We start from the raw sequence: 23083 nt of genomic DNA, 5'->3' as shown, positions 1-23083 counted from the left end.
GTTCAGAAAGGCTCACTTCTGTAAATGAGATTTACAGGAAGAATAAATGAAGAATTTTAATGAGTATTTTATGACACAAGTACTAGAAATTGCTTTGATTTATATGATTATATAAAAATGTGATATGGGCAGTATTGTGCATGTTGCACTGTGCTGAGTTTACTGTGCAGCCTGCATCTTTTTTCCTGTTTCTTGGGCTTTGAGTTTTCAGCTGTTTTCATGTGTAGCAAATCTTAAGGACTTCCACTGACCATGTGGTGCCAGGGAATTTCTGCAAAGGCACTCTGCTGCTCAGGCAACCTGCTGCCCTCTGAATGGGTGCCAAGTGCCTGGGATGATGGTCAGAGAGGGAGGCCTATGTGAGAACTGGCTGCTGAAGGCAGGTGTGGCTTGACAGTCTCTCTCTCTCTGTGCACTTATTCTAGGTCTTTGAATTTGGTCATATCAACCGAGTGACTGAAAGCACCTACTTGAACGAGCACAGCTCCCGATCTCATGCCCTCCTGATTATCACAGTGAGGGGAATTGATTACAGTACAGGGATACGAACCACAGGTTGGTAGGAATTTCCTCCTAATTGTTGTCAACCATGAAGGAAACATGGTCTCCTAACCTGGGTCATAAGTGAATCATGTAGGAAACAGATCACTGAGGAATGTCAATGAGTTTTGTAGATGATAATGACAATGTAGCTCAGGCCAGTTGATACTTGAGACAAAATCCAGGAGAGGTCCATGCAGTAAGCCACCAGGTTTAATTGAGCAGAATAAATTGTAAGAAACATTATTGAGCATCACTTTGCCTGGTAGCCAGGGGTTGTTCCTTTGCATTGTGTTTGCCACCATTGTGGACGAACCAGTAGCTGAACCCTTGGGTTCTCGATCACCAGTTTCTACATACAGCCAAGCTCTTTGGTTTCTTGGTGAACTTAGAAGGGTGCTTGATCATCAGTGGCTCTGGCTATTGTTTGCTGAGACCCAAAGTCTTGTTGAATACTAATAGCTCAGTCCTAAACATATTTATTAGCAAGTATGTATGCTTATGCTCAGGATTGCAGTTCAAGTGTGCCTGACTTCTTTCCTCCTAGGGAAGCTGAATTTGGTCGATCTGGCAGGATCTGAGCGTGTGGGGAGGTCTGGTGCAGAGGGGAGCAGGCTGCGTGAGGCCCAGTACATCAACAAATCGCTCTCAGCTTTAGGAGATGTGATCTATGCCCTGCGTTCCCGCCAGGGCCATGTGCCATTCCGCAACTCCAAGCTGACCTACCTGCTTCAAGACTCTCTCAGTGGTGACAGCAAGACCCTCATGATGGTCCAGGTGGGTGCTTCCATAAGAGCTATAATGGGGGGGGAGGCTTTCAAGTGACACATAATTGCATATTCAGTGTATTTGGTGCAGTGTGATGTGCCTATTTTCCTTGAGAACTTTGCCATTCCTGGGTGTTTTCTTTTGCTATATTTTTATTTTCAATAATATCTAGATACAGAATAATAAAAACATACTCAGCAGTCCATATGCTTGTTATTTCAAAGTCAGTAACGGTTATTGCAAAAGATTGACAAATGCAATACATCAAGTAACAATAGAACAAATAACTATTTCCAGCCCCCACCCCAAATAAAATTCTTTCTTGTTAGCAATCTACACAGAGTGTATTATCCAGAATAACACTTTAGCAAAAAGGCCATTCCTGTTTTGACTGCCATGTGCAGTTGTGCTTGTAACAACTGGTGTAAGTCCCCTGCCTGCACTGTTTGGATATTTTAAAAAAAGTTTTTTATGTGCTTGGCTGTGTAATCCCAGCTCTGGAGCATCCCCCACCCCCACCCTTATTTAAGCAAGAAAGAAAAACCCAGCATAGCCCAAAATTGCAAAGGGCAGCAAGACTCCCTCTGTTTCTCTCCCTGCTTTCCATCTCATGCACCTTTGGGGAAAGGGGACAAACAGCAGATATATAAGTGGGAGGCATCAGCAGGAGCTTAACACTTCCCCCTCAGTTCTTTCAGCTTCAGATGCGGATAATCATGAATGCTACCTTTTCCCTCCCTGGTCAGGTCTCTCCTGTGGAGAAGAATACAAGTGAGACACTCTGTTCCCTCAAGTTTGCTGAGAGGGTTCGCTCTGTTGAACTGGGCTGTGGCTCTCGGAGGACAGAATTGGGCTCCTGGACAAGTCAGGAGCACTTAGAGGTAACTAGCCCTCATTGGTTTCATCCTGCTTTCTTATGCAGGAGTGCATCTTTGGGCTTATTCTTGCTTCATACTTTGCCCACATGGAAGTGCTTTTGGTATAATTTGGACACCAGACAGGTGGTGGTTGGGTGATCTAGTATAAAGACTAACCCACAAGGCCTTTTCCACTTCAGATTTCTGATTTCTTAGGTAAACAAGAAATAGATCTGAGGGGAAATCAGCCAAAACCACAGATCCTAGCTAGGGCTTGCTAATCAGAAGGTTGGCGGTTCAAATCCCTGTGACGGGGTGAGCTCCTGTTGCTCGGTCCCAGCTCCTGCCAACCTAGCAGTTCGAAAGCACATCAAAGTGCAAGTAGATAAATAGGTACCACTACAGTGGGAAGGTAAACGGTGTTTCCATGTGCTGCTCTGCTTCGCCAGAAGCGGCTTTGTCATGCTGGCCACATGACCTGGAAGCTGTACGCCGGCTCCCTCGGCCAATAATGCGAGATGAGCGCCGCAACCCCAGAGTCGGTCACGACTGGACCTAATGGTCAGGGGTCCCTTTACCTTTACTTTTAGTTTGGTAAGTTTGTTGTATTCTCTTACGACTTTTTATGTTATATTGAGGGCTGGCCCACCCATGAGGCAAGGTGAAGTAACCGCATCAGGCAGTAGGATCCACAGGGGCAAATCCCAGTGATCTTCCTTACCCCCTTGTTCCTGACGTAGATCTTCCCTTGCCCCTTCTTCCCTGGTGCCATTTGGGGTCTACCTCAGGTGCCAAAATGTATTGGGTGGGCCCTGGTTATATTGGCTTAACATCAAATTCAGTTATTGTGTATGTTACTACTATGGAAATTCCAATTTCGGTGTTTTACAACTTCTATTTTGGAAGTTTGATGTTTGCTGTACATAGTGCTAAAATCACACACCCACACACCACAAACCTCCACAAAGTTAACATAAAATGTTGCAAACTCCTGTGGCTCTTCTTCTTCTAGGCAGACTCATCATCAGTCACAGCACAGCCCTGCATCCGAAGTCAGTCTTCTCCTCGGACTCGGCGAGCGAGTTCACTCCGGGCAAGACTCCAGACGTCAGGTAAGACTTGCATAGAAGCTGGCTCTTCCTTTTGCACCTCAGGGCACTCTGGCTCTCCCAGAGATTCTGAGACACAGTGATGCTCTCTGGGTTTTCATGTAGAGTTGAGCCGAATTCCACAACTGGGGCCTCTGGTCACTCAGAGTGTCTCTGCGTGTGCATTTGCCTAACTATTTCAAAACTATTTTGAAGATGAGGCCTGCAGCAGAGCAAGCCCTCTCCTCACTGCTGCTGTGTAATCATCCAAGGGTAGGAGGAAGGAAGGAGAAGCATGATAGAGGTATCAGGAAGGGTGCAGTAGACAGGAGGCTGACGTCTCATCTACCATATGATGTCAGACACACAAATAGGCATTGAGACGTCCCTCAAGGAAGCAGATCAGACAACCTTCCTGGTCCAGCCACCCCTCCATTCGGTATATACTGTAGGTAGGGGTGGCAGTAGAGAGTGGGATTGATTTGGCCAGGATGGATGCCGGGTGCTTAGAAAATCTTCTGGCTGCTCATGTTCATGAGTAGTGGCTTTCTGCTCTTCCCAGTGCAAATCAGGTCACAATGGGAGGGGAGGGATGGGTGCATAGAACGTCGTGTATTCCAGAAGAAACACAGTGTAGGGAGCCCTCTAGACAACATTCATCTCCATGCACCTTTGCTTTGAGATCAGCTATCCTCATTTACAATTAGAACAGAGATAGTACTTTTGCCTCCAACCTCAAATCCATCATTTGTCAGGCACACTCCATGTTCACAAACTTTTCTAGAAAGTTCAAGGATTAGAATTGCTCTTGTTGGATCAAATCAAAGGTTCCAGCAGCCATGGTGGACAGCCAGATGCTGTGAGTAAACTCATCAAGACATGATGGTGTCACCCAGCACCAAGAAGCTAATTGTTCATTAATGCAGTACACACCCGGCTGCTTTTCTCTTAATTTATAAGTGTGGGGATGCAAAACAAACCTGTTGTCCCATTTGATTTCAGCCTGGAATTAAGAGAAGCTCTGTCTGCCTCCAGGTGAGTGTGGACAGGTGCTGGGTGCTGGAGATTAAGCTGCTTAGCAAGGTGAAGGGCTCTGCTTTGGCCAGGGAGGCAGGGAATGGGCACAACATCTCCTGTTTTCTTGGGGTCAGGGCTTGTAGTTAATGGCATTTTCACATCTGCAGAATCTGGAAAGTGGCGCTGAACCTTGAGAACTTAAGTTTCCATCTTTTACTTCTTAAAGCATGGTTTGATTGCTTGTAACCATGGAGGTGCATTCAAGGGATGGAGCCTGTGGGCATTGTATGATAACTCTTCTTTGATCTAATCGTATACTGTACTTAAAGTGCCTGCATAACTGCCTGCTCCTTCATAGATTCCTTTTCTGCTTCACATCTCAAATCAGATCTCCAAATCTGTCAACAGAGATGGCTTTCTGCCCTACCCCTGACCAGCTTCTCCTTTCTGTTGCTTTAAGAAAGTGCTCCATATTCTGAAACTTTTCCTGTGCAAGAATCACCAATGCAGTAACCATAACTTGAAGGATCATTTGCCATTAGATTATAGAACACAATTTGTAAATTCTTTTAGTTTTGGATTTTTTAATGTATAGATTTTCAAACAGCATTATATTAGTTTAAACTTAATTAGCATGACATTATGCACAGAGGTTTTGGCTGGAGCTTGGCCAGCTGCCACTCATGGGTGACCTGTTATGCATGTAGCAGAGAGATGTTGGCACTCACTGTGGATGCAGGAATAGAAAGCAAAGTGCCCTAATCTTTTCCCTTGTGGTGTTTGTTTTTTAGGGAAACTGAGGCCAATCCCTGTGTGATGCAGCTGATTTGAGGAACATGCTTTTTTAAAAGGAGTTTCAGAAACCATGAATACTTTTTAAAGAGACTACTCATTTCCTGCCCACCTCAGAGGCTAATGGACACTGATTTAGGAGACACAAAGAAAGAGAAGCCACAGCAAAAAGGGTGGTGCCATCTGCCAGCCCTTGAATTGCGAAGGGTCTCTCCATCAGACACACTGCCATCCTGAGAGAAGGTGACATGCCAGCCCCCTGTTGTACCTCATCCGTTGCTGGCAATGGATGGACTTGGGCTTGGATGCAACTGGACTTCAGGAGACAATTCATCTGCCTATTTGACATGAGGTGAATTTTACTATGTTTTTAAAGGGAGAATGGAGGTCCTAGACCCATTCCCATCCTTTTGGCCCTCTGCATTGATTTTTTAATTTAATAAACTCTTTGCACCAAGATGTGGCTTCCAAGCACCATGTGTTTCTACTTTTTATAAAACAAACAACTCAGCAGTCTTCCTTGTAACAGGAAAGCAATAGTGGAAGCAAAATTCAGCTGGACTAGGGCAGAGCTTAACCTGCAACACTAGTACTCACTTCACACATTGAGTAGTTGGCTAGGCCAGAGCAGCTATGAGAAAGCCATGTATTGACAGGGACTAAAGGCATTTCCTCTGAATTTCATCTTTCCTCCCCCATACTCCAGGTGATTAGAAATCCTCTAATGAACTCTGCAGAAGGGATCATTGTCCCTGTAACATACAGAATTACTTATTTGCTCCTATTTGTTTTTATTATTGTATTTAAGGATATATCTGTTTATTTTAAGTCCTCATCACTTTTGCCTGTGTTCCTTCTGTTTTCTCTCATTGTGTTTTGTTTTGTTTTTTGAAGTCCAAAGTATGCATTTCTCTGCAAATTTAAGTGTTATGAGGTGATCTATGGTCTGCCTTTCTTAAAAAAGGGGGGGGGGAACACCTTGGACCTCCATGGATTCCACCCATGATGTGTACTAGATGAATTCACTCTGGAATATATACATCAGAATCCTTGAGTATCCCTAGTTTTCTCACTTTCAAATAATAAACTTTCTTCAAACGTAAGCTCACAGCACTCAACAATTCAATACAGTGCTAGTGCCAAGCACTTTATAAAATTAAATGAAATGCAGTCATGCCATCAGGCGTATAAAATTAAAAAGACGAAACACACAAATGAAGTAGCGTTCAAGGAGATCAGACTAAAATGGCAAATTGTAAACTGGCATTTACTAAGGGTGTTCATGAGCCAAAAGATTCAATTTGGATATGTATCTGTTGCTTTGCTCATCAGCCCAATCTGTTCTGAGTCAATCTGCTGCAACTTAATTCAGATTCAGATCATTTTTAACAAAGCTGTTTCCTCCCATTTGCTATCATAAACAGCTATAACATTTTCCTTTTGACACAAGTGCCTGAAATTTCCCTCTGGGGTGGATTTAGTTTACAAATTGGAGTTAACTTGGTCATTAGCGGACATCCAACACCAGAGGGCATTCACCCCCACTGTACTTGGCTCCACAAACCAGGAGAAAAACCTCTGGGTATGTCTGTGGGCTGCTGGGGTGAACAGAGCTGGAGCTACCCCCCTTCCTCTCTGCTTTTTCCTAGGTTACTTTAGGGGCCAAAGGTCACTTTCATTTTAAAGAACAAAAGGGCATAATATATAAAGTAAAGCATTTTAAGACTTTCATTTTGTGGGAGTTAGAATATGAATCTGTAACCTTAACAAAATTATGAGCCATGGAAGGGGAAAGACACAAAACTACCGTTTTTCAAAATAAAGTTACAAACGTTTTAATGAAATTAATCATAACTTATCAGTTTATGAATAGCAGACTGCAGCGTATTAACAAGAGATGAAGGGGAAAGAGCAGGCCATTCCTCAGTATCGAGCCTTTCCGCCATGGAACAAAACAAGAGGGGGCAGCAGTGGGGGGGCTCAACTCTCCAGCCCAAGAGACTAAGTTGCACACGCAAGTGGTCCAGCCCCACCCACTCCTGCCTCAAGCCCCACCACAGTGAGACTGGAAAGTTGGTCCCAAACACTGCTGGTTGCCAGGGTCTAGAGATGCGGTCCATGGTTGGATTCTAACACAGCATTCCCATTTGCTGCCCCCCGCCCCTGCCCAAGGCAGCTATGTACACAGAAAGGCGGGGGGCTGTGCCACAGCAGGACAGTCTGGTTTGCAATGTAGCCTGTAAGGCACTGAACATGGAGCACCCAACCCATCAGCCCCCCTCCCTTACCTCCTGGAGGACTGTGGAGAGATGGACACCAAACAAAACTACCCAACGTGGCTGGAGTGAGAGGCCATGGAGGGAAGACGAGCCTCGGGCGGTATGTGTGGATGGATGAAGGGCACCACTGCATCACTCAAGGACAGCCATCAGGAGGTGCAGCTCACGGAAGGCACTGCCGTGGCGGCCACTGAGTCCAGATTTGTTCTTGATGATGTTGCTGATGTTTTTCAGCTGCTTGTAGCACAGGCGGCATTTGTGAAGCCTGTCAATGGAAGAGGGAGGGAGGGGATACCATGACTGAACAACATCCATCAGTATTTTATTAATATTATTTAGATGCCCTGCTCTTCTGCATTTCACAACAAGAAAAATACTGAACTGTTAAATTCTGAACATGCCCTTGAAGCAGCAGCAGCAGCTAAACAAAAGTAAAGAGTATGGTAGATAAACAAACAAAAAGATTCTTGGAAAACAGAGAAGGCACGAGCAGTCTGAACAGTGGCGTCACACCATCACAACTAGGAGAGTTTTTACAGCCCTTTACTTAATCTTTTCTAAACGCAATGATATTCATTAGTTGAATTGTCCCATAGGCTAGCTAACCTTTAGTTTAAACAACTATAGTCTTACCTTGGGGAAGTTTATCCCTGACTGCTATGTAATTTTCAATTCTTTTCAGAGCTTACAGCTCCTGTTTAGTTTTGATTATAAGGAAACCTCAGCCCCTTAACATTTTCCTTCTGAGGAAACAGATAGAGATTTTTCAGTGAAACGAGTCACTTGGCCAGCACCTCATCAAGGTTTACTTTATTTAGAGGTTACTTTGAGATATTCATGTCTTTTCTATATCCTAGTTTCTTTTGGGAAATTTAATCCTATTATGTTTCTTTGAGTAATAATTAGTTGAGTTTTAGTATTATTCACCTTATCAATATCTCGTTTCAGGGATTTATCACGGCATAGTTTTGTTTTTGTGCTAATTATACATTTCCGTGATTGTCTTTTTTGCCATTTGGGATCACACAGCAGCAACGCATACAGGCTTTACTGGCAGAAGCCAAATGAGATTTTTCCCTTCTGCCCCCACCCAGTAGATAGAGGCAGTTGTGTGGGAGGGAGCCCAGATATTTCTAGCCTAAAAGCAACAGACTGGAACTGTTCAAGATTTTGTGGGGCAAGTTTGGTTGAGCTAGCTGTGGGATTCAGGTGTGCAAGGAGGCTAAATTGGTACGGGGGAAGGTTCTGATAGGATTTGCAACATAGAAATGGAAGCAACAGTGATGCCACCCTACCTCTCTTCTCTGCTGATGTCCACCCCCACGGATGGCGGTGCAGCAAGGATGTCTGTGATCAGGGGCAGAAACCTCTGCAGGATCAACTTCAGAGAAGTGCAGCCTGTCTGGACGTAACTGACAAGAGAACAAGGAGAATCAGAATAGGACAAACGTTTTCACAACTAAACCTAAAATGCAAGAGGAGAAGCAGGTGAGGGAGGAAGGGCAGAGGCCACAGCAAAATCAACTGTCCTTCCAGTTTCTTTTGTTGTAAATATGGATGCAGGAAGGCTTTTCTGCTGGGCACCCTGCATCTGCCCAGCAGGCTGCTGTTAAAAGCGATTGATAATCACATGAACTGCTCCTCACCCAGTTCCTTCTTCAAAATGCAGCCACACTGCTGCAGGGATTTCTGAAGCACTTTTAAAAAAAACAGGGCAGAATTTATGTGTTTACATGCACTCCTGGAGGGGGTGACATAATTGTATATAAGCGTCAACACAAAGTGTACACATAGATGCTGCAACTACTCAGGTTTTGAAGTGGTTTTAATATTGGGGCAGAGGAATCACTCCCTGAAAACCACAGCTTGGTGGTTAGTAAAGCAAAGGAGGAAAAAACTCAACATTCTTAGGAAACTCCTGCTTGAACTGCAAACTTCTCTTGTTGGATGGTGGGGCAGCCTGCTTTGGGATGGGCCCTTCTCAGTGCTTATTTCTGCTGATGACATTCCCTCATGATTTAATGCTTCAAACATAACACCAAAATTGGGCAGAGGGGGAACCCTGCCCAATATAGAAGTGCACTGGGACCATGGCAACAGCAAAGTGGGCAATGGTCCCCTTCTGTTCAGCACCTGCAAAGTGAAGTTGTGATAAGCCCAAAGCTGGCTGGCCTCCTTCCCTGCTGGCCCACCTCCAGGCCTGCTCTCTGCTTGGGCAAGTCACAACCCCACTCCCTCCGAGAATAAGAAAAATGCACAAGACATTAACACACACAGGTGTGCAGCAGCTACTGCCACTTCATCAGGACCATCATCAAATGCAGGTTGACAAAACTCTCAAAAGCTGCTGGCTACAGCTAGCCAATAAAGCACTTGACTGATCAGGCACTCTTCTTACTCAAGGACGTACATTTGTCAGAAGACTCACCTTTCATATTTGCTTTGCAGAAGTTTCTCTATCTGAGGCAAGATGACTGTGCACAGATCCAGCTTCCAAAGAGACCTGGAAAGAGAATGCAGGCTCCAGAGAGATACTCCAACCCCTGCCCTGCAACAGCAAACCCCTCTGACCTGCAGAACACTCCAGAGACCTTAGCCATAGAGCAGCTGCTGGTCTTGGGCTAAATGGACCTCATTCAGGACCAAGAAGCTTCATTTGCTCACCCCAAGGCAGAAAGGAGCCAAAGGATGAGACAGTGGGTGACTCTCGGCCCAGGGAGTCCTCATGAGGGATCTGAGTCATGCCATGGCTCCAAGCTCAGCACAGGGCTAGCAGGTGCTGTGTCTGTGTGTAAGCATCAGATGGCACCACCAAGTCCCACACAAGTTTTCATGGGGCAGGACATTGGGGTTTTAAGAAATAAGGCCTGGGATCCTGTGGGTAACTGTTGGCCACAACCTCCACTCCAAGAGGTGAAGAGGCACTTGTAAGTTACCCAAGAAGGGAAGAGGATCCTGACCCACATGGCGGAAAGCATTCCCTTGAGGCAGGAAAGCAAACTGGAACTCACGCCTTCTGGTTGACGATGTTCAGAAGGTCCACCATAACGGAGAGGTCGTTGATGGCCACTGCAGAGTCCACAGATGTCTGAGAAAAGGCAAGAGAGGTGAATCAGGATCAGGGCGAGTCTCCTAGAGATAGACATCATGAAGGCAAGCCAAGTGGCGGTAAAGCAGAACGTCTTCCAAGGCTTTCAGCTACATCTATACACAGCCTTTGCCAGAGGGGATCAGCCATGCAGGTTTCAGCCCTTCCAACAGGGGAAAAGTCTCTTTATACACAGCAGGCTATAATTTGTCAAGCAAATAGGAACCGGGTCACCTGCCATGATGATGCTCTCTTAGGAAGAATTCAACCCAGGGAAGATCCTGCCTCAGAAGCTGTAAGAGCTATTTCCCACCCCGAAGCTCATCTCCAGACTAAGACGAGCACTGGCTGAGAAGTTGCCAGAACATACCAAGGCGCCCCAGGGGGCAGCCAGCAGACCTCTTGAGATGGAGCATCCCCTAAAGGTCCACCAAAAATTAGCACAATTCTTTATGTTACTTCAAGGCTCATGCAAGTGACAGGGATAATGTGACCATGGAAATGCTCCTTCTGAGTGGAAAGTAAGCAGGTAGCCTCCTCTAGTAGGAATGGCATCAAGAGAGAACGTGAATGCCTATTCTGAGTCTGTGTCACATCTTGAGTTACGGGATCTCCTTGCAGGTCATAGTCCTGCCACCCACCCCACTGCTTAAAATGGTTCTGGGCTACCTCCTTGTCAGGTAGAACAAGACTGTGTGGAGGCTCTCTCCTTCCAGCATGGGAAGGTGAGGTGCTGCTGATTACACCATAATAACCAACTTGTGGAATGTATTCCTACTGCAGATTCCCCACCCCCACTCTGAATTTCAAATATTTTGGCCAGAAGAAAGGGATGTGTTGGCTGCCCAAGGTCAGCAAGAAGAACAGGAGCCTCTTAAAAGGCACAGGGCCTGCTCCCAAAGCAGCCCCTCTCCCCAGCTGGAGCAAAAAATGCTCATTCATCATCTGCATCTCTCTTGGTCAACTGATAACAACGAAACTTCAAGCTTTTTGTATCCAAGCTGACAGTGGTTTGAGATCTGGACCTGCTAAGCCCAAAGCCCCTGGCCCAGTCCCTGGTGCTGTGCTGCTTAACAAAGGCAACAAAAAGGCCACTTGCCTTGATGTCTCCAGTGCTCCACACGGCCCTCACGGTGTCCAGGTTCTTGTGGCGGCTGGTAAGCACCACGCACATGGTCTCATGTCCCTTCCGGATTTGGGACATGGCCTCTTCATCCACAATCTCCGTCAGGTTTTGGTTGTTCACAGCCTGCAAGGACAGAAATGAAAGGGAACTGGGCACTGGTGTCTAATTTGTAATGTATTACACATTACAAATTACAAATAAACAAATTACAACAGTACAAACTTTACTTAACAGTACCTTTTTGTATAGTTTATTACAGTTTTACTTAACACAACTAGAGGCAGAAACATTACTGTTAAAAGAATGGAACATACTAGGTCTATCACTACAATTGGAAAGATGGGGGTGCTGGGCTGTGAATCCTTTTCTACTGTCTCCTTGACAATATTGCCTTTGATTTGCCTTTGATTTGCCCAGAATGGCTGGCTGGTATTTAGCATCAAATGCTTGCTGCTCTGCTTTTTGTCTTGATTCAGTCATACTATTTATTACTCAACCAAATCACTAGCCATACAATTAAATTATTTTTACCCTAGCTGAGAAATATCTAAAGTGTCTAGCCAGGGAGGGGATCTGCACCATCCATGCTCTTGCTAAAGGCAAGTTTCTTATGTCCTTTCATCTACACATTATCCCTTCTTTTGTGGACCAGTTTACCTGCGGGATTGCCTTACCCCATCTATGACCTTTTGAACACTTTGATCTGTGGAACTGGCACTGTTACAGGGGCCACAATACAAAATTGCTACTTTAGTGCAGCAGCACCCACACTTTGGAACTCCCTGCCTATTGACATAAAGCAGGCACCTTCACTGTCCCCTTTTTGACACCTGCTAAAAACATTTTTGCTTAGATAAGCCTTTCCAAGCAGGTAGAAGCTATCATGTGTTTTAATCTGGTTTTATCTTGTTGATTTTAATTTTTGAATATTTTAAATACCTGATTTAATTGGGTTTTTAAATGGCAATCTGATTGTTTTATTATTTTTGTAAACCACTTTGAGATTTTATTACAATCAAGCAGTATATAAATGATGTGAAATAAATTAAAAACAAGGCAGCAAATCATTTTCATGTTTGGGGGCATCTGGATTATGAAAACAGGTTGCTTCCTCAACTGCATACTGGTGGAGCGCATTTCAGATTCTCACAGCAAGCAAGACTTGACATTTTCCCTGAGGGCCTTTATGACTGCAGCACTTTACAACACAAAGTGCCAATTTCTCCCCCTTCCCAGCTCAAATTATTGTGGCAGACGACCCTTGTGATTCTCTGATCCCAGGTACTACTCTCCAAGAGAATGCAACCTGCTTAGCTTGGCATGACAAAGCTAGGAGGACTAAATTTCTTTTTCCTGAAGCTATTCAACGGATTCAAAAGTCTGCCTCTGCAAAGGTCACAAAGAAACACTGGACCTGTGTGTCATGTATTCTTTACACAAATCACTGCTCTGTGGAGCTTGTCCAGAAGTATCCTGACAGTGTCTCTTTCCTCTCCTTTGCAGAGCCCTCCAATTTCCACCATTCTTGCATCTCCCTAAGACTAGGGACTCAGCTATATTCATAAAGATAAAGCGCTTTATATGCATTATAATACTGTAACACCAGATGGCACTGTGGAGTCCCGTCTTTCACCAATGAGATTTCCTTGTACTGTATGAAGTTTACAACGCGTTTAACTGAATCGCTCCTTTGATGTGCCTAGATCTAGCCTAGGTCTTTCTTCAGTAATGTACAGCTTCCTTCAGAGACTGTGAGGCTTGTTGTTTCTTTTAAAAGCCAAAAATACACACTATTTCTGAAGCAGCCAAAGAGCAGGGTGAGCAGGACAGGCAAATCACTAGACTTTCCTCCCTGCCCAGGTGACAGCCACTTGTCGTTCCCAATCCCTCTTCTACAGAAGAAACTTACTGGCAAAAAGTCAGAGGCCTTCAGCCCGATAGGCTCATTCCTGGCTGCAGGGATCACAGATGGCTCAACCTTGGTCTTGGGGGTCGAGGATGCTATTGGCGACCTCTGAATTGGGTCAGGCTGCTGTGGGAAGTGGAGATGGAGTCAGGGCAGACACACCTGGGCTGTAAGCTTCGATACCATATTTGCAACCACCTGGCTATACTGAGCACCACGTACTGAGCACCACCACTGATCCTCTATGGCATGTTAACAAAGGACTTGATGCATTCTTCCTTCGTTTTCTAAGCAGAGCCACTAGAGCAGGCATCCCCAAACTCGGCCCTCCAGATGTTTTGGGACTACAATTCCCATCATCCCTGACCACTGGTCCTGTTAGCTAGGGATGATGGGAGTTTTAGTCCCAAAACATCTGGAGGGCCGGGTTTGGGGATGCCTGCACTAGAGGCTATTGGCAACTTCTGAGTGGCCAGCTCCAAGGCACCTGGAGCACTTCAAATGAAGTTAAGGATCAGGGGCAAGATAAGGATCTGCTCAGGGAATCCCTGGGTCTCATCTTGCCCCCCACCCCACCTCCACATTTGGCTGTAAGAAAGAAGCTTGCAGGGAATTCCAACCACCAGAACAAAGATCTGCAGGGGAAAGCCTTTCAAAACCACTTAGAGGTTTGGGCAATTGAGTGGTTTGTAATATTTTTATATAAAACAAATGAGAATAATAATAAAAAATCCCCCACTGAGCCCAGCCTTTCCCAATCTGGAGCCCTCCAGATGTGTTGGACTACAACTGCTTTACAAATAATGGGAGTAGTAGTCCAATGCACCTGGAGGTTGGCAATGGCTGGTCTGGACTGCCTTGCTTAGAACACAGAGTGACAGGCCACTGCCTCTTTTTCATGCTTCTAGAACAGGGTTTCCCAAACGTGGGCTTCCAGCTGTTTTTGGACTACATTTTTCATCATCCCTGACCATTGGTCCTGCAGGCTAGGGACAATGGGAGTTGTAATCCCAAAACAGCTGGAGACCCAAGTTTGGGAAATCCTGGGATAGAGGCACCATCATTACTGGAGCCAGGGTGGAGGGAGGCAGGAAGAGGAGAGGGTGCACCAATGGATGCAAGGCACTTACATTCTCTTGGCTTGGCAACGGAGTCGGAATATCTGCCACTTGACTGAGCCTTGAGGCTTCTTTGGCAACCATGGGCTCTAGAGGGAAGAAAAACTATGTTTTCTTACTATAAAGACTGCATAAATAGTGGCAGCAGGCGAGAGCTCTGCCCTGCAAGACCCTGGGCTCTATGGCCCTGGGCTCAAAGGCTCCTGCCACTCCCACCCAAGACAGTCCATGGCTGTTTTGCACCAAGGGCCGACACACTGCCCTTTGGAGGCAAACCTGAAGAATCCAAACTTGAGAAAAATATAACTCATAACTACCCCCAGCAATGTAGACATTGTAAATGTCCATGTGAAGCCAGCAATAAATACAGTAGATGTACAGTGGTACCTCAGTTTAAGTACATAATTGGTTGCGGGGAGCGCCTCTTCTGCGCGTGTGCGACGCGCCGATACATCGCTTCTGCGCATGTGCGTGCTGCATAGATCACGTCTGCGCACCCACGCGCCGCGGAACCCAGAGGTAAACACTTCCGGGTCCGCGGAGTACTCAAACCAAGAGTACTCAAACCACAGTGGACTTAAACCGAAGTATGATTGTATGGAGATCTTCTCTGGTTCTTTCTCAATACAGTGGTACCTCAGGTTACAGGCGCTTCAGGTTACAGACTCCACTAACCCAAAAATAGTACCACAGGTTAAGAACTTTGCTTCAGGTTAAGAACAGAAATCGTGCGGCGGCGGCACAGCGGCAGGCCCCATTAGCTAAAGTGGTACCTCAGGATAAGAACAGTTTTGGGTTAATAACGGACCTCCAGAACGAATTAAGTTCTTAACCCAAGGTACCATTGTACATGAAAAATAAATTCCAGCTCACCATCCTCTGGAGGTGCAGGAAAAGGTTCGCTCTTGTTGGGTGGAGTTCGAGCTGAAAATAAATAAATAAATAAATAAATAAATAAATAAATAAATAAATAAAGGGCCCAATCTTGCACTCCATTTAAGTTACATAAGAAATTAGAGGATCCTGTGGTGTCACCTTCATGAGTCTACAGCTTGTTTCCACTATGGCACTAACACTTCTGCGTTACAGGTAAAGGGATTAATAAATATTTATCCGTCTGAGGAAGAAGTGGGTGCAGTTATGCCTCTTCACTCCTTCCCACATTTCTTTTCAAGAGACAGGAACAACCATTCCATGTGCTAAAGATGCATCCTGGGAATATTGGGTGGGATTCAGACCAAGCTAGTTGAATTTAGGTTCCACTGAAATCAATGGGGCAAGTTAATAATGACTTCAATGTGACTTATGTTCAGCTAGTTAAGCCTGGCTCCAAGTCACAGTGTTTTAGTGTGGGCTTTATTGGCTGGTGGGGGGAGGGGCAGTGTGAGTTATATATTCAGATGTAAATTTTCACTGTGGACTGCCTTCAGATGTATTTGTACAAAGGATGGCGTGCAAATATTTTAACAAACACATGTTGCAAACTTAGATGCTAGTACTCTACTTCTAAATGACTGACCATGTCAGCACACAATACGGTATTCAGTAGCATGTTGTGAAGCTAAGATGGCCTCTTGAAAGTCTTTGGAGGCAACAGTAAATTAAAAGAACTGTGGGAGACTCACATGCTTGTTAACAACTGCCACACAAAGATCTAATATTACAAAATGGGGAAAACAGCACAAGACACCTTGGTTTGCTTTGTGGCATCACACAAATCACGTCAGCAGCACTCACTTATGGGATTCTTTGGCTGGAAGATCTCATTGTAGTCTTCTGGGTTCTGGATCTCCGCTGTGGATTCCTTATCTTCCCTGTCGTCCTCACTGCTTGGACTGCGCCTCTCGCTCTCTGAGTTGTGTTTCATTCTGTCATTAAACCAGAGAAATAAGAATACCAGAAAAGCCCTGAAGCCAATGGGAGCTAATAAATAAAATAATAATAATAATAATAATAATAATAATAATAATAATAATAATACCCCACCCATCTGGCTGGGTTTCCCCAGCCACTCTAGGAGGCTTCCACTACATACAAAAATGTCAAACATTAAAAACTAGCCAATACAAATCTGCTTTCATTCAGGTGTCTTCTAAAAGTTGTGTAGTTCTTTATCTCCTTGACATCTGATGGGAGGGCATTCCACACAGTGGGTGCCACTACCGAGAAGGCCCTCTGCCTGGTGAGGGAACTGCCAGAAGACCCTTGGAGGAGGACCTCAGTGTCCAGGCTGAACGATGGAGGTGGAGATGCTCCTTCAGCTATATCTGAAGCCCAGCATCCTAATTCCCCCTGAATGGCCAACTGGACCCGGCCAACAAGCAGGACCCGAGAGCAAGAGCAGCCCTCTCCCCTCTTAGGATTCCCAGCAACAGGTATTCAGAGGCATTCTGCCGCCAACAACATTGCCACTGTGGCTAGTAGCCATTGATGGCTTTATCTTCCATGAATTTGGCTAATCCTCTTCTAAAGCCATGCACACAAAAAATAGGCAAACAAGTTTTTCTCAGAAAAATCCCCCAGAACCTATGGAGGGGACCACACAGAAACCATTAAGAACATCCCTTTGCTTTCAGTTTCCATCTCTAAATCCTTTGGCATACAGGGGCTGCCACCTCATGCCCTCTAAGAGAAGTCTTCCTTCCTTGCCTTTGGGGTTTGCTGCATGTTGTCGTTGGCCTGTCATAGATGCGTCGAAGGGAAGAGCCCGCAGGCAAGGGCTGAGTGAGAGGCTTGTCATCCCGAATCAGTCCACGGGTGCCAGGCCCACATTTTGTGACTCGGCTGAGGTCCACCACAAAGGAAGAGACTGTGCTTTGTGTGAAAGAAACACCAATCTGTGAAGAACAGAAAAGAAGTCATGTTCTGTGCAAGTCAACTTTACATCACGTTTTCAGCCAAAGTGCTCTGGGAAGTCAACAAGAACCCACCTTGGCAACCATGTGAGGGGAACGGGAAGTAAACTCAAAATGAAAACTACCAGAAGAGAGGAAGAGGAGGAGGAGACTCGGGGGTCCATTTGCAAGAGTCAGGGGCCAAGTGTGCACTAGGAATGGCCCTGCCATGCTACTGCTAGTGTCAGAAGCACAACTTGTGGCATGTCCACTTGTTGCACCCATTAGCAGAGCAGGAAACACAAGTCCCTTCCTGCCCCTTCAGTCACTCACCAGTTGATTGTTACAGATAGACAAATCAGCCACCTTGCCCCAATTCACCAAGACCACATCAAAACAGCGCTCAGGCTCCCAGCCATACACTCTCAGGGTATCGTGGCAGCCAGCATACAAGCAGCAGCCATCAGGGTTAAACATCACACACCTGAAGGGGAGAGGGGGAAAGTGAATGTGCAGGTCATCCAGACACTGGTGCAAAACAAGGTGTGTCATTGATATTCTAAGTCAGTAGATGGTCGCAATCTCTGCTAGCCTTTAACTGCATGCATTCCTTGCTTCAGCCGCTTGGCCAAACCAGAGCTTGGAACTGCAAGAGCATTAAGAGTCTGGGATCCCCATAGCAAAGTCACACAAAGCAAGAACATGCCCTCATGCCTCTTGACACAAACCACTGCCCAAGTCCCAGGTACCTGACAGGAGTGGCCTCCTCTTCAATGCAGCTCACCACCTGGAACTTCTCCAAGTCCCAGAACCTGACTGTTCTGCAAGACAGGGGGTGAAAAAACACCTATGTGATCGAGAGCATCTGCAGCCACTCTCCTAGGCCAAAGCAAGCAATAAAAATAAGGATGGAGCACAAGAAACAAACAGGTGCAGGTCGGTGTCTGGGATTCCAGGCAACAAACAGAGCACTCAGTTACTCTCCTCTGTGCCCAGCAGAGAAACCAAGTGGGCTGCCAGAGGAGGGAAGCCCCCATGTCTGTAGCTTGGGGGAAGAGGACAGAACTCTCTGTTCCTCTTTTGACAGCCCCCAGCATGCTAGGAAAAATTTGCTGGCTAGTAGCTTTAACTGGGCTAACACACAAGGTTGCTCTAGCCACAACCAGCCAATAGATCTGTGATAATGATGGCAACCTCATCAGAAACTTCTCAGATGTTCTTAAAATCACATGGCAGGACCTAAGAGCAAAGGTGTCCAGAGGCTAGGGCACTTTGGGATTTAAAAGGAAAACACAGCACTCTGAAGTGCCCAGAAACCAACTGGTAACCAGGGCAGCTCTGTAACAACCACTCTCTAAGGTCACTCCCAGCTGCTGTGTTCTAAACCAAATAGTTTCTGAGCTATGTAAAACACTTTCCTGTGATGATAGAGACCAATTTTTTTATCTTACGCAAGATGGTGCAGCAAATATATCTGGTGCAGCTGGGAAAAGGCACAGCTGCGGCAGTAGTGTTGGGTCAAATATCACCCCTGAGCAGCAAACCTGTTCCTTCAGAAGGGGCAGCAAGGCCATTCAGACAGATTTTACATCTACTCTCAACTCAACAGGCCCACTGTTCATCTACACCTCCATCTGAACCTGCTTCAGTTCATCCAGCCCATTTATCCAGCATCATTTCAGAGACTCTATAGCAGGCATCCCCAAACTGGGGCCCTCCAGATGTTTTGGCCTACAACTCCCATGATCCCTAGCTAACAGGACTAGTGGCTGGGGAAGATGGGGATTGTAGTCCAAAACATCTGGAGGACTGAAGTTTGGGGATGCCTGCTCTTTAGTCTCACCAAGGTTCAAGGAAGAAGAGAAAGAAGATTCAGAGCCATCAGCATATACCAAACACCAAAATCTAGCATGATGACATCTACCAAAAGATTCAGGTAGGTAGCTGTGTTGGTCTGACGCAGTGTGTATGTGTATGTATGTGCGTATATATATAGAAGTGTGCAGTCACACGAAAGATCAGACCAAGAACCAACTTAGCTGGTCTCTAAGGTGCTACTGGACAATATTTTTTATTTCTTTTATATTTATCTACCAAAAACTTTGTCATAATTCAAACAACATGAAAGACTGAATTTTGGGCAAAGCATGGGCAATCTTATGATCTTGTTCTAGGTTCCAGAAGAGGATAATGAAGAGGCCAGAAGGGCCTCCCTAGACAAGAAATTCCAAAGGTAAGCTGTTTCAATCATCACCAACAACTATTCCAATACCACAAATGAAAATATAAGTATCTGCAGCAAACAATTGCAAGTTGCAGATGAGCCACATCACATGCTATTGTCCCCCGCTTATTTCCCAGTAAGGTTTTACCTGTCAGAGCTACCAGAGGCCAACAGGTATTCATTGGGATGGAATTCTACAACGTTGACAGGCCCTGTGTGTCCTGTGAACTCGAACATGATCTTCCCAGCAGCCAGGTCCCACAACTAGATAGAGAAAGAACCTTAAAGCCTTGATGTTGCCCAACCCCATTCCTGATTGTTTGGCACAAAAGAGCACCTCTTGGTGTGGCAAGCAGTCAAAACTGCCACAAGAAGGAAGGTGAATGCCAAAGGGGTCTGGCAAAATCAGGCCAGTACCTTCACTGTGTGATCATCTGCAGACGACGCCAGCCATTTGCCATCAGGGCTGAATCGGAGACAGCGGACTGCTTGAGTATGGCCCTGTAAAGGCAAAACAGACCCAGTTCATTCCTAGCAGAGCTTGGCACTCCCAGGTTAAAATAATGGGTCACACACAGGAAACATGAAGGCTGAGCATGTCTCACAACAGCTGTCATGTTATGAAATTATTATATAGCAAGAGAGAAAATACAATCCCTTTGACTGCCTTTGCCAACCTGGTGCCCTCCAGATGTGTTGGACTGCAACTCCCATCAGCCCCAGCCAGCATGCAAAACATCTGAAGGGCACCAGGTTGGTGAAAGCTACATTTAGGCATAGCCACTTTGCCCAAGATACAGCTTCAAACACTGTAAATATCACTTTCTAGTAAGGAAGGAAAATGAGATTGGATAGGGAAGAGCTTAATGAGTTCCCAAGTACTTGGGCTCCTTTAGGAGGGAGGAGAGCCTTTCTCAATTGCTGTGAGGGGCAGCTGGCATGTCAGAGACCAGCTGAGGGCTCCATCAACAGTGAAAGGAAATCATGAACTTCGGAGGATAGGAGTTGAGCACAGAAAAGGGGTTTCCCTGGAAACGAGTCAGAGGGAGCTAGAAAGACAGAAGGAGGAGAGGTTGTACTTTGGGAAGAGGTGCAGGGGGTGCTATAGTTCAGTGAGCGAGTGCATGCTTTCTAAATGGAGCACCCTATTTTAAAAATAATGCAAGGTGGATGTGAAGGTCAGTACCAAAGTACAAAAGAGATGAGAATGTATTAACTTGCAAGATTAATGGCATCAAGACACTCTGGACACCTTCAAGAAGCAGTACCCAATGGACCCCTCTCCCCACTGGCCCTTCCTTTGGCTGGGTGGGGCCTGAGGGCTGGCAGGCAAAGTAACTGGATTATCCAGCGAAAAAATGTAGACCCTGTTTATGTAATAGATGCTGGGAATTTTGTAAACTGCCCAGAACCTGTGGATGGGATTGCCTCAATGAGCTCTCCAAACTGAAACACTGTAGCAACTGGACATGGAAGAACTGCTAAAAGCAGAAGGAGATTTGAGGGGTGTCCTGCGGACAACATAATATGCTTTCCTTCTTACCTTGTACCTGAAGACGCAGCCCTTTCTTCTCACGTCCCAAAGCTGCATGAAGGAAATGGACAAAAGCTTTACAATGGCAACTTGGAAGTGTCTTGAAGATCGTCCAAAGCACCGGTCTCCAATTAAAAAAGTCCTGGGGTTGAGGGACATGTTCTAAAAGTATGCAACTATTTGAATTTCAAAAACAGGATGTCAGCTGAAGTGCAGAATAAACACAAATGAGGCCTTGGGTGCACTATCAGTTCTTAGTTAAAGGGCTGGGAAGAGCTCTGCCTACACCACTGGAAAACGGCTTCTGGTCCATGAGAATATTGCTGGGCTGCATGAACAGCTACTCTGACTAAATACAAAACACCTCCTTACAGCCACTGATATCCAGTCCTTTGGGGATCCTGCTGTTCTGAAATACACATGCAGGGAGTGAGGGAGACTCAAAAGTCTTACCTTAATGTTGGTGTCCATGGATCCTGAAGCTACAAAGCCTCCAAAAGGATGGAAGTCTAGGCTGCAGATATTTGCTTTGTGGCCCATTAATGTACGGAGAACTGGATGGGAAAGGGAGGGAGGGGAATTGAGATGCAAGCATGATCTAAGAAGATGCCGGATTGATACAGTTTTTCAGTTCAAATCAGACTTGCTATTTCAACGGTTCAGTAAAATTCTTTTTTTAAAAAAAATAATCTGGTTTAGAATGAAATCAGAATTTCATACAAGTGTTTTAACGTTTCCCTGTACAGTCTCTTAAAATAGAAATCACAAGCATCTACCAAACACATCAAATTAAACCTGCTTTTCTATTAAAGTAATGGAGGAAAGATTGTTGACTGCTGAGGTTAAGCACCGTAAACATAACACAAATGGATAAATATTATTGGGGGAAATTATAAAGATCTGAGCGCCAACAAATCAGCTCTTCTTATTCATGGGACTGGCACCTGAACAGTACCAACACCATTGAAGGAAGATGTGCCCCTGTAGTTTTCAAAGTTGAGCACATTGTCCTTCCTTGTGTGCTTGAGCTCTCTTTCTCTCTCTCTGTTCTTCGCAAAGTAAGGGGCTGCTGGGCAACCTGAAAAATTGGCTCTGAACCTACTTTTGGCAGCTTCCAGATCCCAGATCCGAATGGAGCCTGACTGGGACCCCGCAACAATCAGCTCTTCATTCGTATTAATCTTCACACTCTCCACGGGTGTGGTGTGACCCGTTAGACTCTGGGCGAAATGAAAAAGAAGCAGTGAATCATCTGAAGGTGGCCCACTCCACAGGAAGACATGCAACAACAAGGACAGCTAAAATGTTTACAATCATCACACCACAAGTAGCGAAATGATTACTGTAGGTGAAAGCCATGTTCAAAGCCACGGACAGACACAAGCTTCAGTACTCATAGAATCATAGAGTTGGAAGAGACCACAAGGGCCATCCAGTCCAACCCCTTGCCGAGCAGGAAACACCATCAAAGCATTCTTGACATATGCCTGTCAAGCCTCTGCTTAAAGACCTCCAAAGAAGGAGACTCCACCACACTCCTTGGTAGCAAATTCCACTGCCGAACAGCTCTTACTGTCAGGAAGTTCTTCCTAATGTTTAGGTGGAATTTTATTTCTTGTAGTTTGAATCCATTGCTCCGTGTCCGCTTCTCTGGAGCAACAGAAAACAACCTTTCTCCCTCCTCTATAAGACATCCTTTTATATATTTGAACATGGCTATCATATCATCCCTTAACCTTCTCTTCTCCAGGCTAAACATCCCAGCTCCCTAAGCCGTTCCTCATAAGGTATCGTTTCCAGGCCTTTGACCATTTTGGTTGCCCTCTTCTGGACACGTTCCAGCTTGTCAGTATCCTTCTTTAACTGTGGTGCCCAGAACTGGACACAGTACTCCAGGTGAGGTCTGACCAGA

General features: G+C 45.5%; 2 protein-coding genes across 17 annotated transcripts in view; one reads left to right on the top strand and one right to left on the bottom strand.

The window, feature by feature from the left end:
• Positions 1–5519, top strand: part of KIFC3 (kinesin family member C3) — a 42001-nt gene extending 36482 nt beyond the window's left edge. For 11 of the 14 annotated variants that reach the window (XM_035118667.2, XM_035118666.2, XM_035118665.2 and 8 more), the window contains 3 exons: positions 426–555; positions 1088–1317; positions 2055–2324. In XM_035118667.2, the coding sequence (XP_034974558.2) occupies positions 426–555; positions 1088–1317; positions 2055–2324 (630 nt within the window). Of the gene's footprint in view, positions 1–425; positions 556–1087; positions 1318–2054; positions 2325–3177; positions 3278–4255; positions 4289–5061 lie in introns of those variants that run through there. The other 3 variants (XM_035118659.2, XM_060275906.1, XM_060275907.1) reach the window with 2 other exon arrangements.
• Positions 81–23083, bottom strand: part of KATNB1 (katanin regulatory subunit B1) — a 28969-nt gene continuing 5966 nt past the window's right edge. For 2 of the 3 annotated variants that reach the window (XM_035118672.2, XM_035118671.2), the window contains exons 4-20: positions 22274–22391; positions 21625–21725; positions 21181–21222; positions 20055–20138; positions 19786–19901; positions 18163–18234; positions 17747–17897; positions 17229–17416; positions 16317–16447; positions 15453–15503; positions 14592–14668; positions 13465–13587; positions 11529–11678; positions 10353–10429; positions 9770–9844; positions 8637–8753; positions 81–7606 (exon numbers count right to left, since the gene is read on the bottom strand). In XM_035118672.2, coding sequence (XP_034974563.1) covers positions 7474–7606; positions 8637–8753; positions 9770–9844; positions 10353–10429; positions 11529–11678; positions 13465–13587; positions 14592–14668; positions 15453–15503; positions 16317–16447; positions 17229–17416; positions 17747–17897; positions 18163–18234; positions 19786–19901; positions 20055–20138; positions 21181–21222; positions 21625–21725; positions 22274–22391 — 1806 coding nt within the window. In that variant the 3' untranslated portion in view covers positions 81–7473. The remainder of the gene's footprint in view (positions 7607–8636; positions 8754–9769; positions 9845–10352; positions 10430–11528; positions 11679–13464; positions 13588–14591; positions 14669–15452; positions 15504–16316; positions 16448–17228; positions 17417–17746; positions 17898–18162; positions 18235–19785; positions 19902–20054; positions 20139–21180; positions 21223–21624; positions 21726–22273; positions 22392–23083) is intronic. The other variant, XM_035118675.2, reaches the window with a different exon arrangement.

Source organism: Zootoca vivipara, chromosome 6 (assembly GCF_963506605.1).
Source record: "Zootoca vivipara chromosome 6, rZooViv1.1, whole genome shotgun sequence".
In the NCBI taxonomy this organism is placed as follows: Eukaryota; Metazoa; Chordata; class Lepidosauria; order Squamata; family Lacertidae; genus Zootoca; species Zootoca vivipara.
Note: the sequence above shows the minus strand (reverse complement) of the source record. Positions and strands in the feature narration are given on the sequence as shown.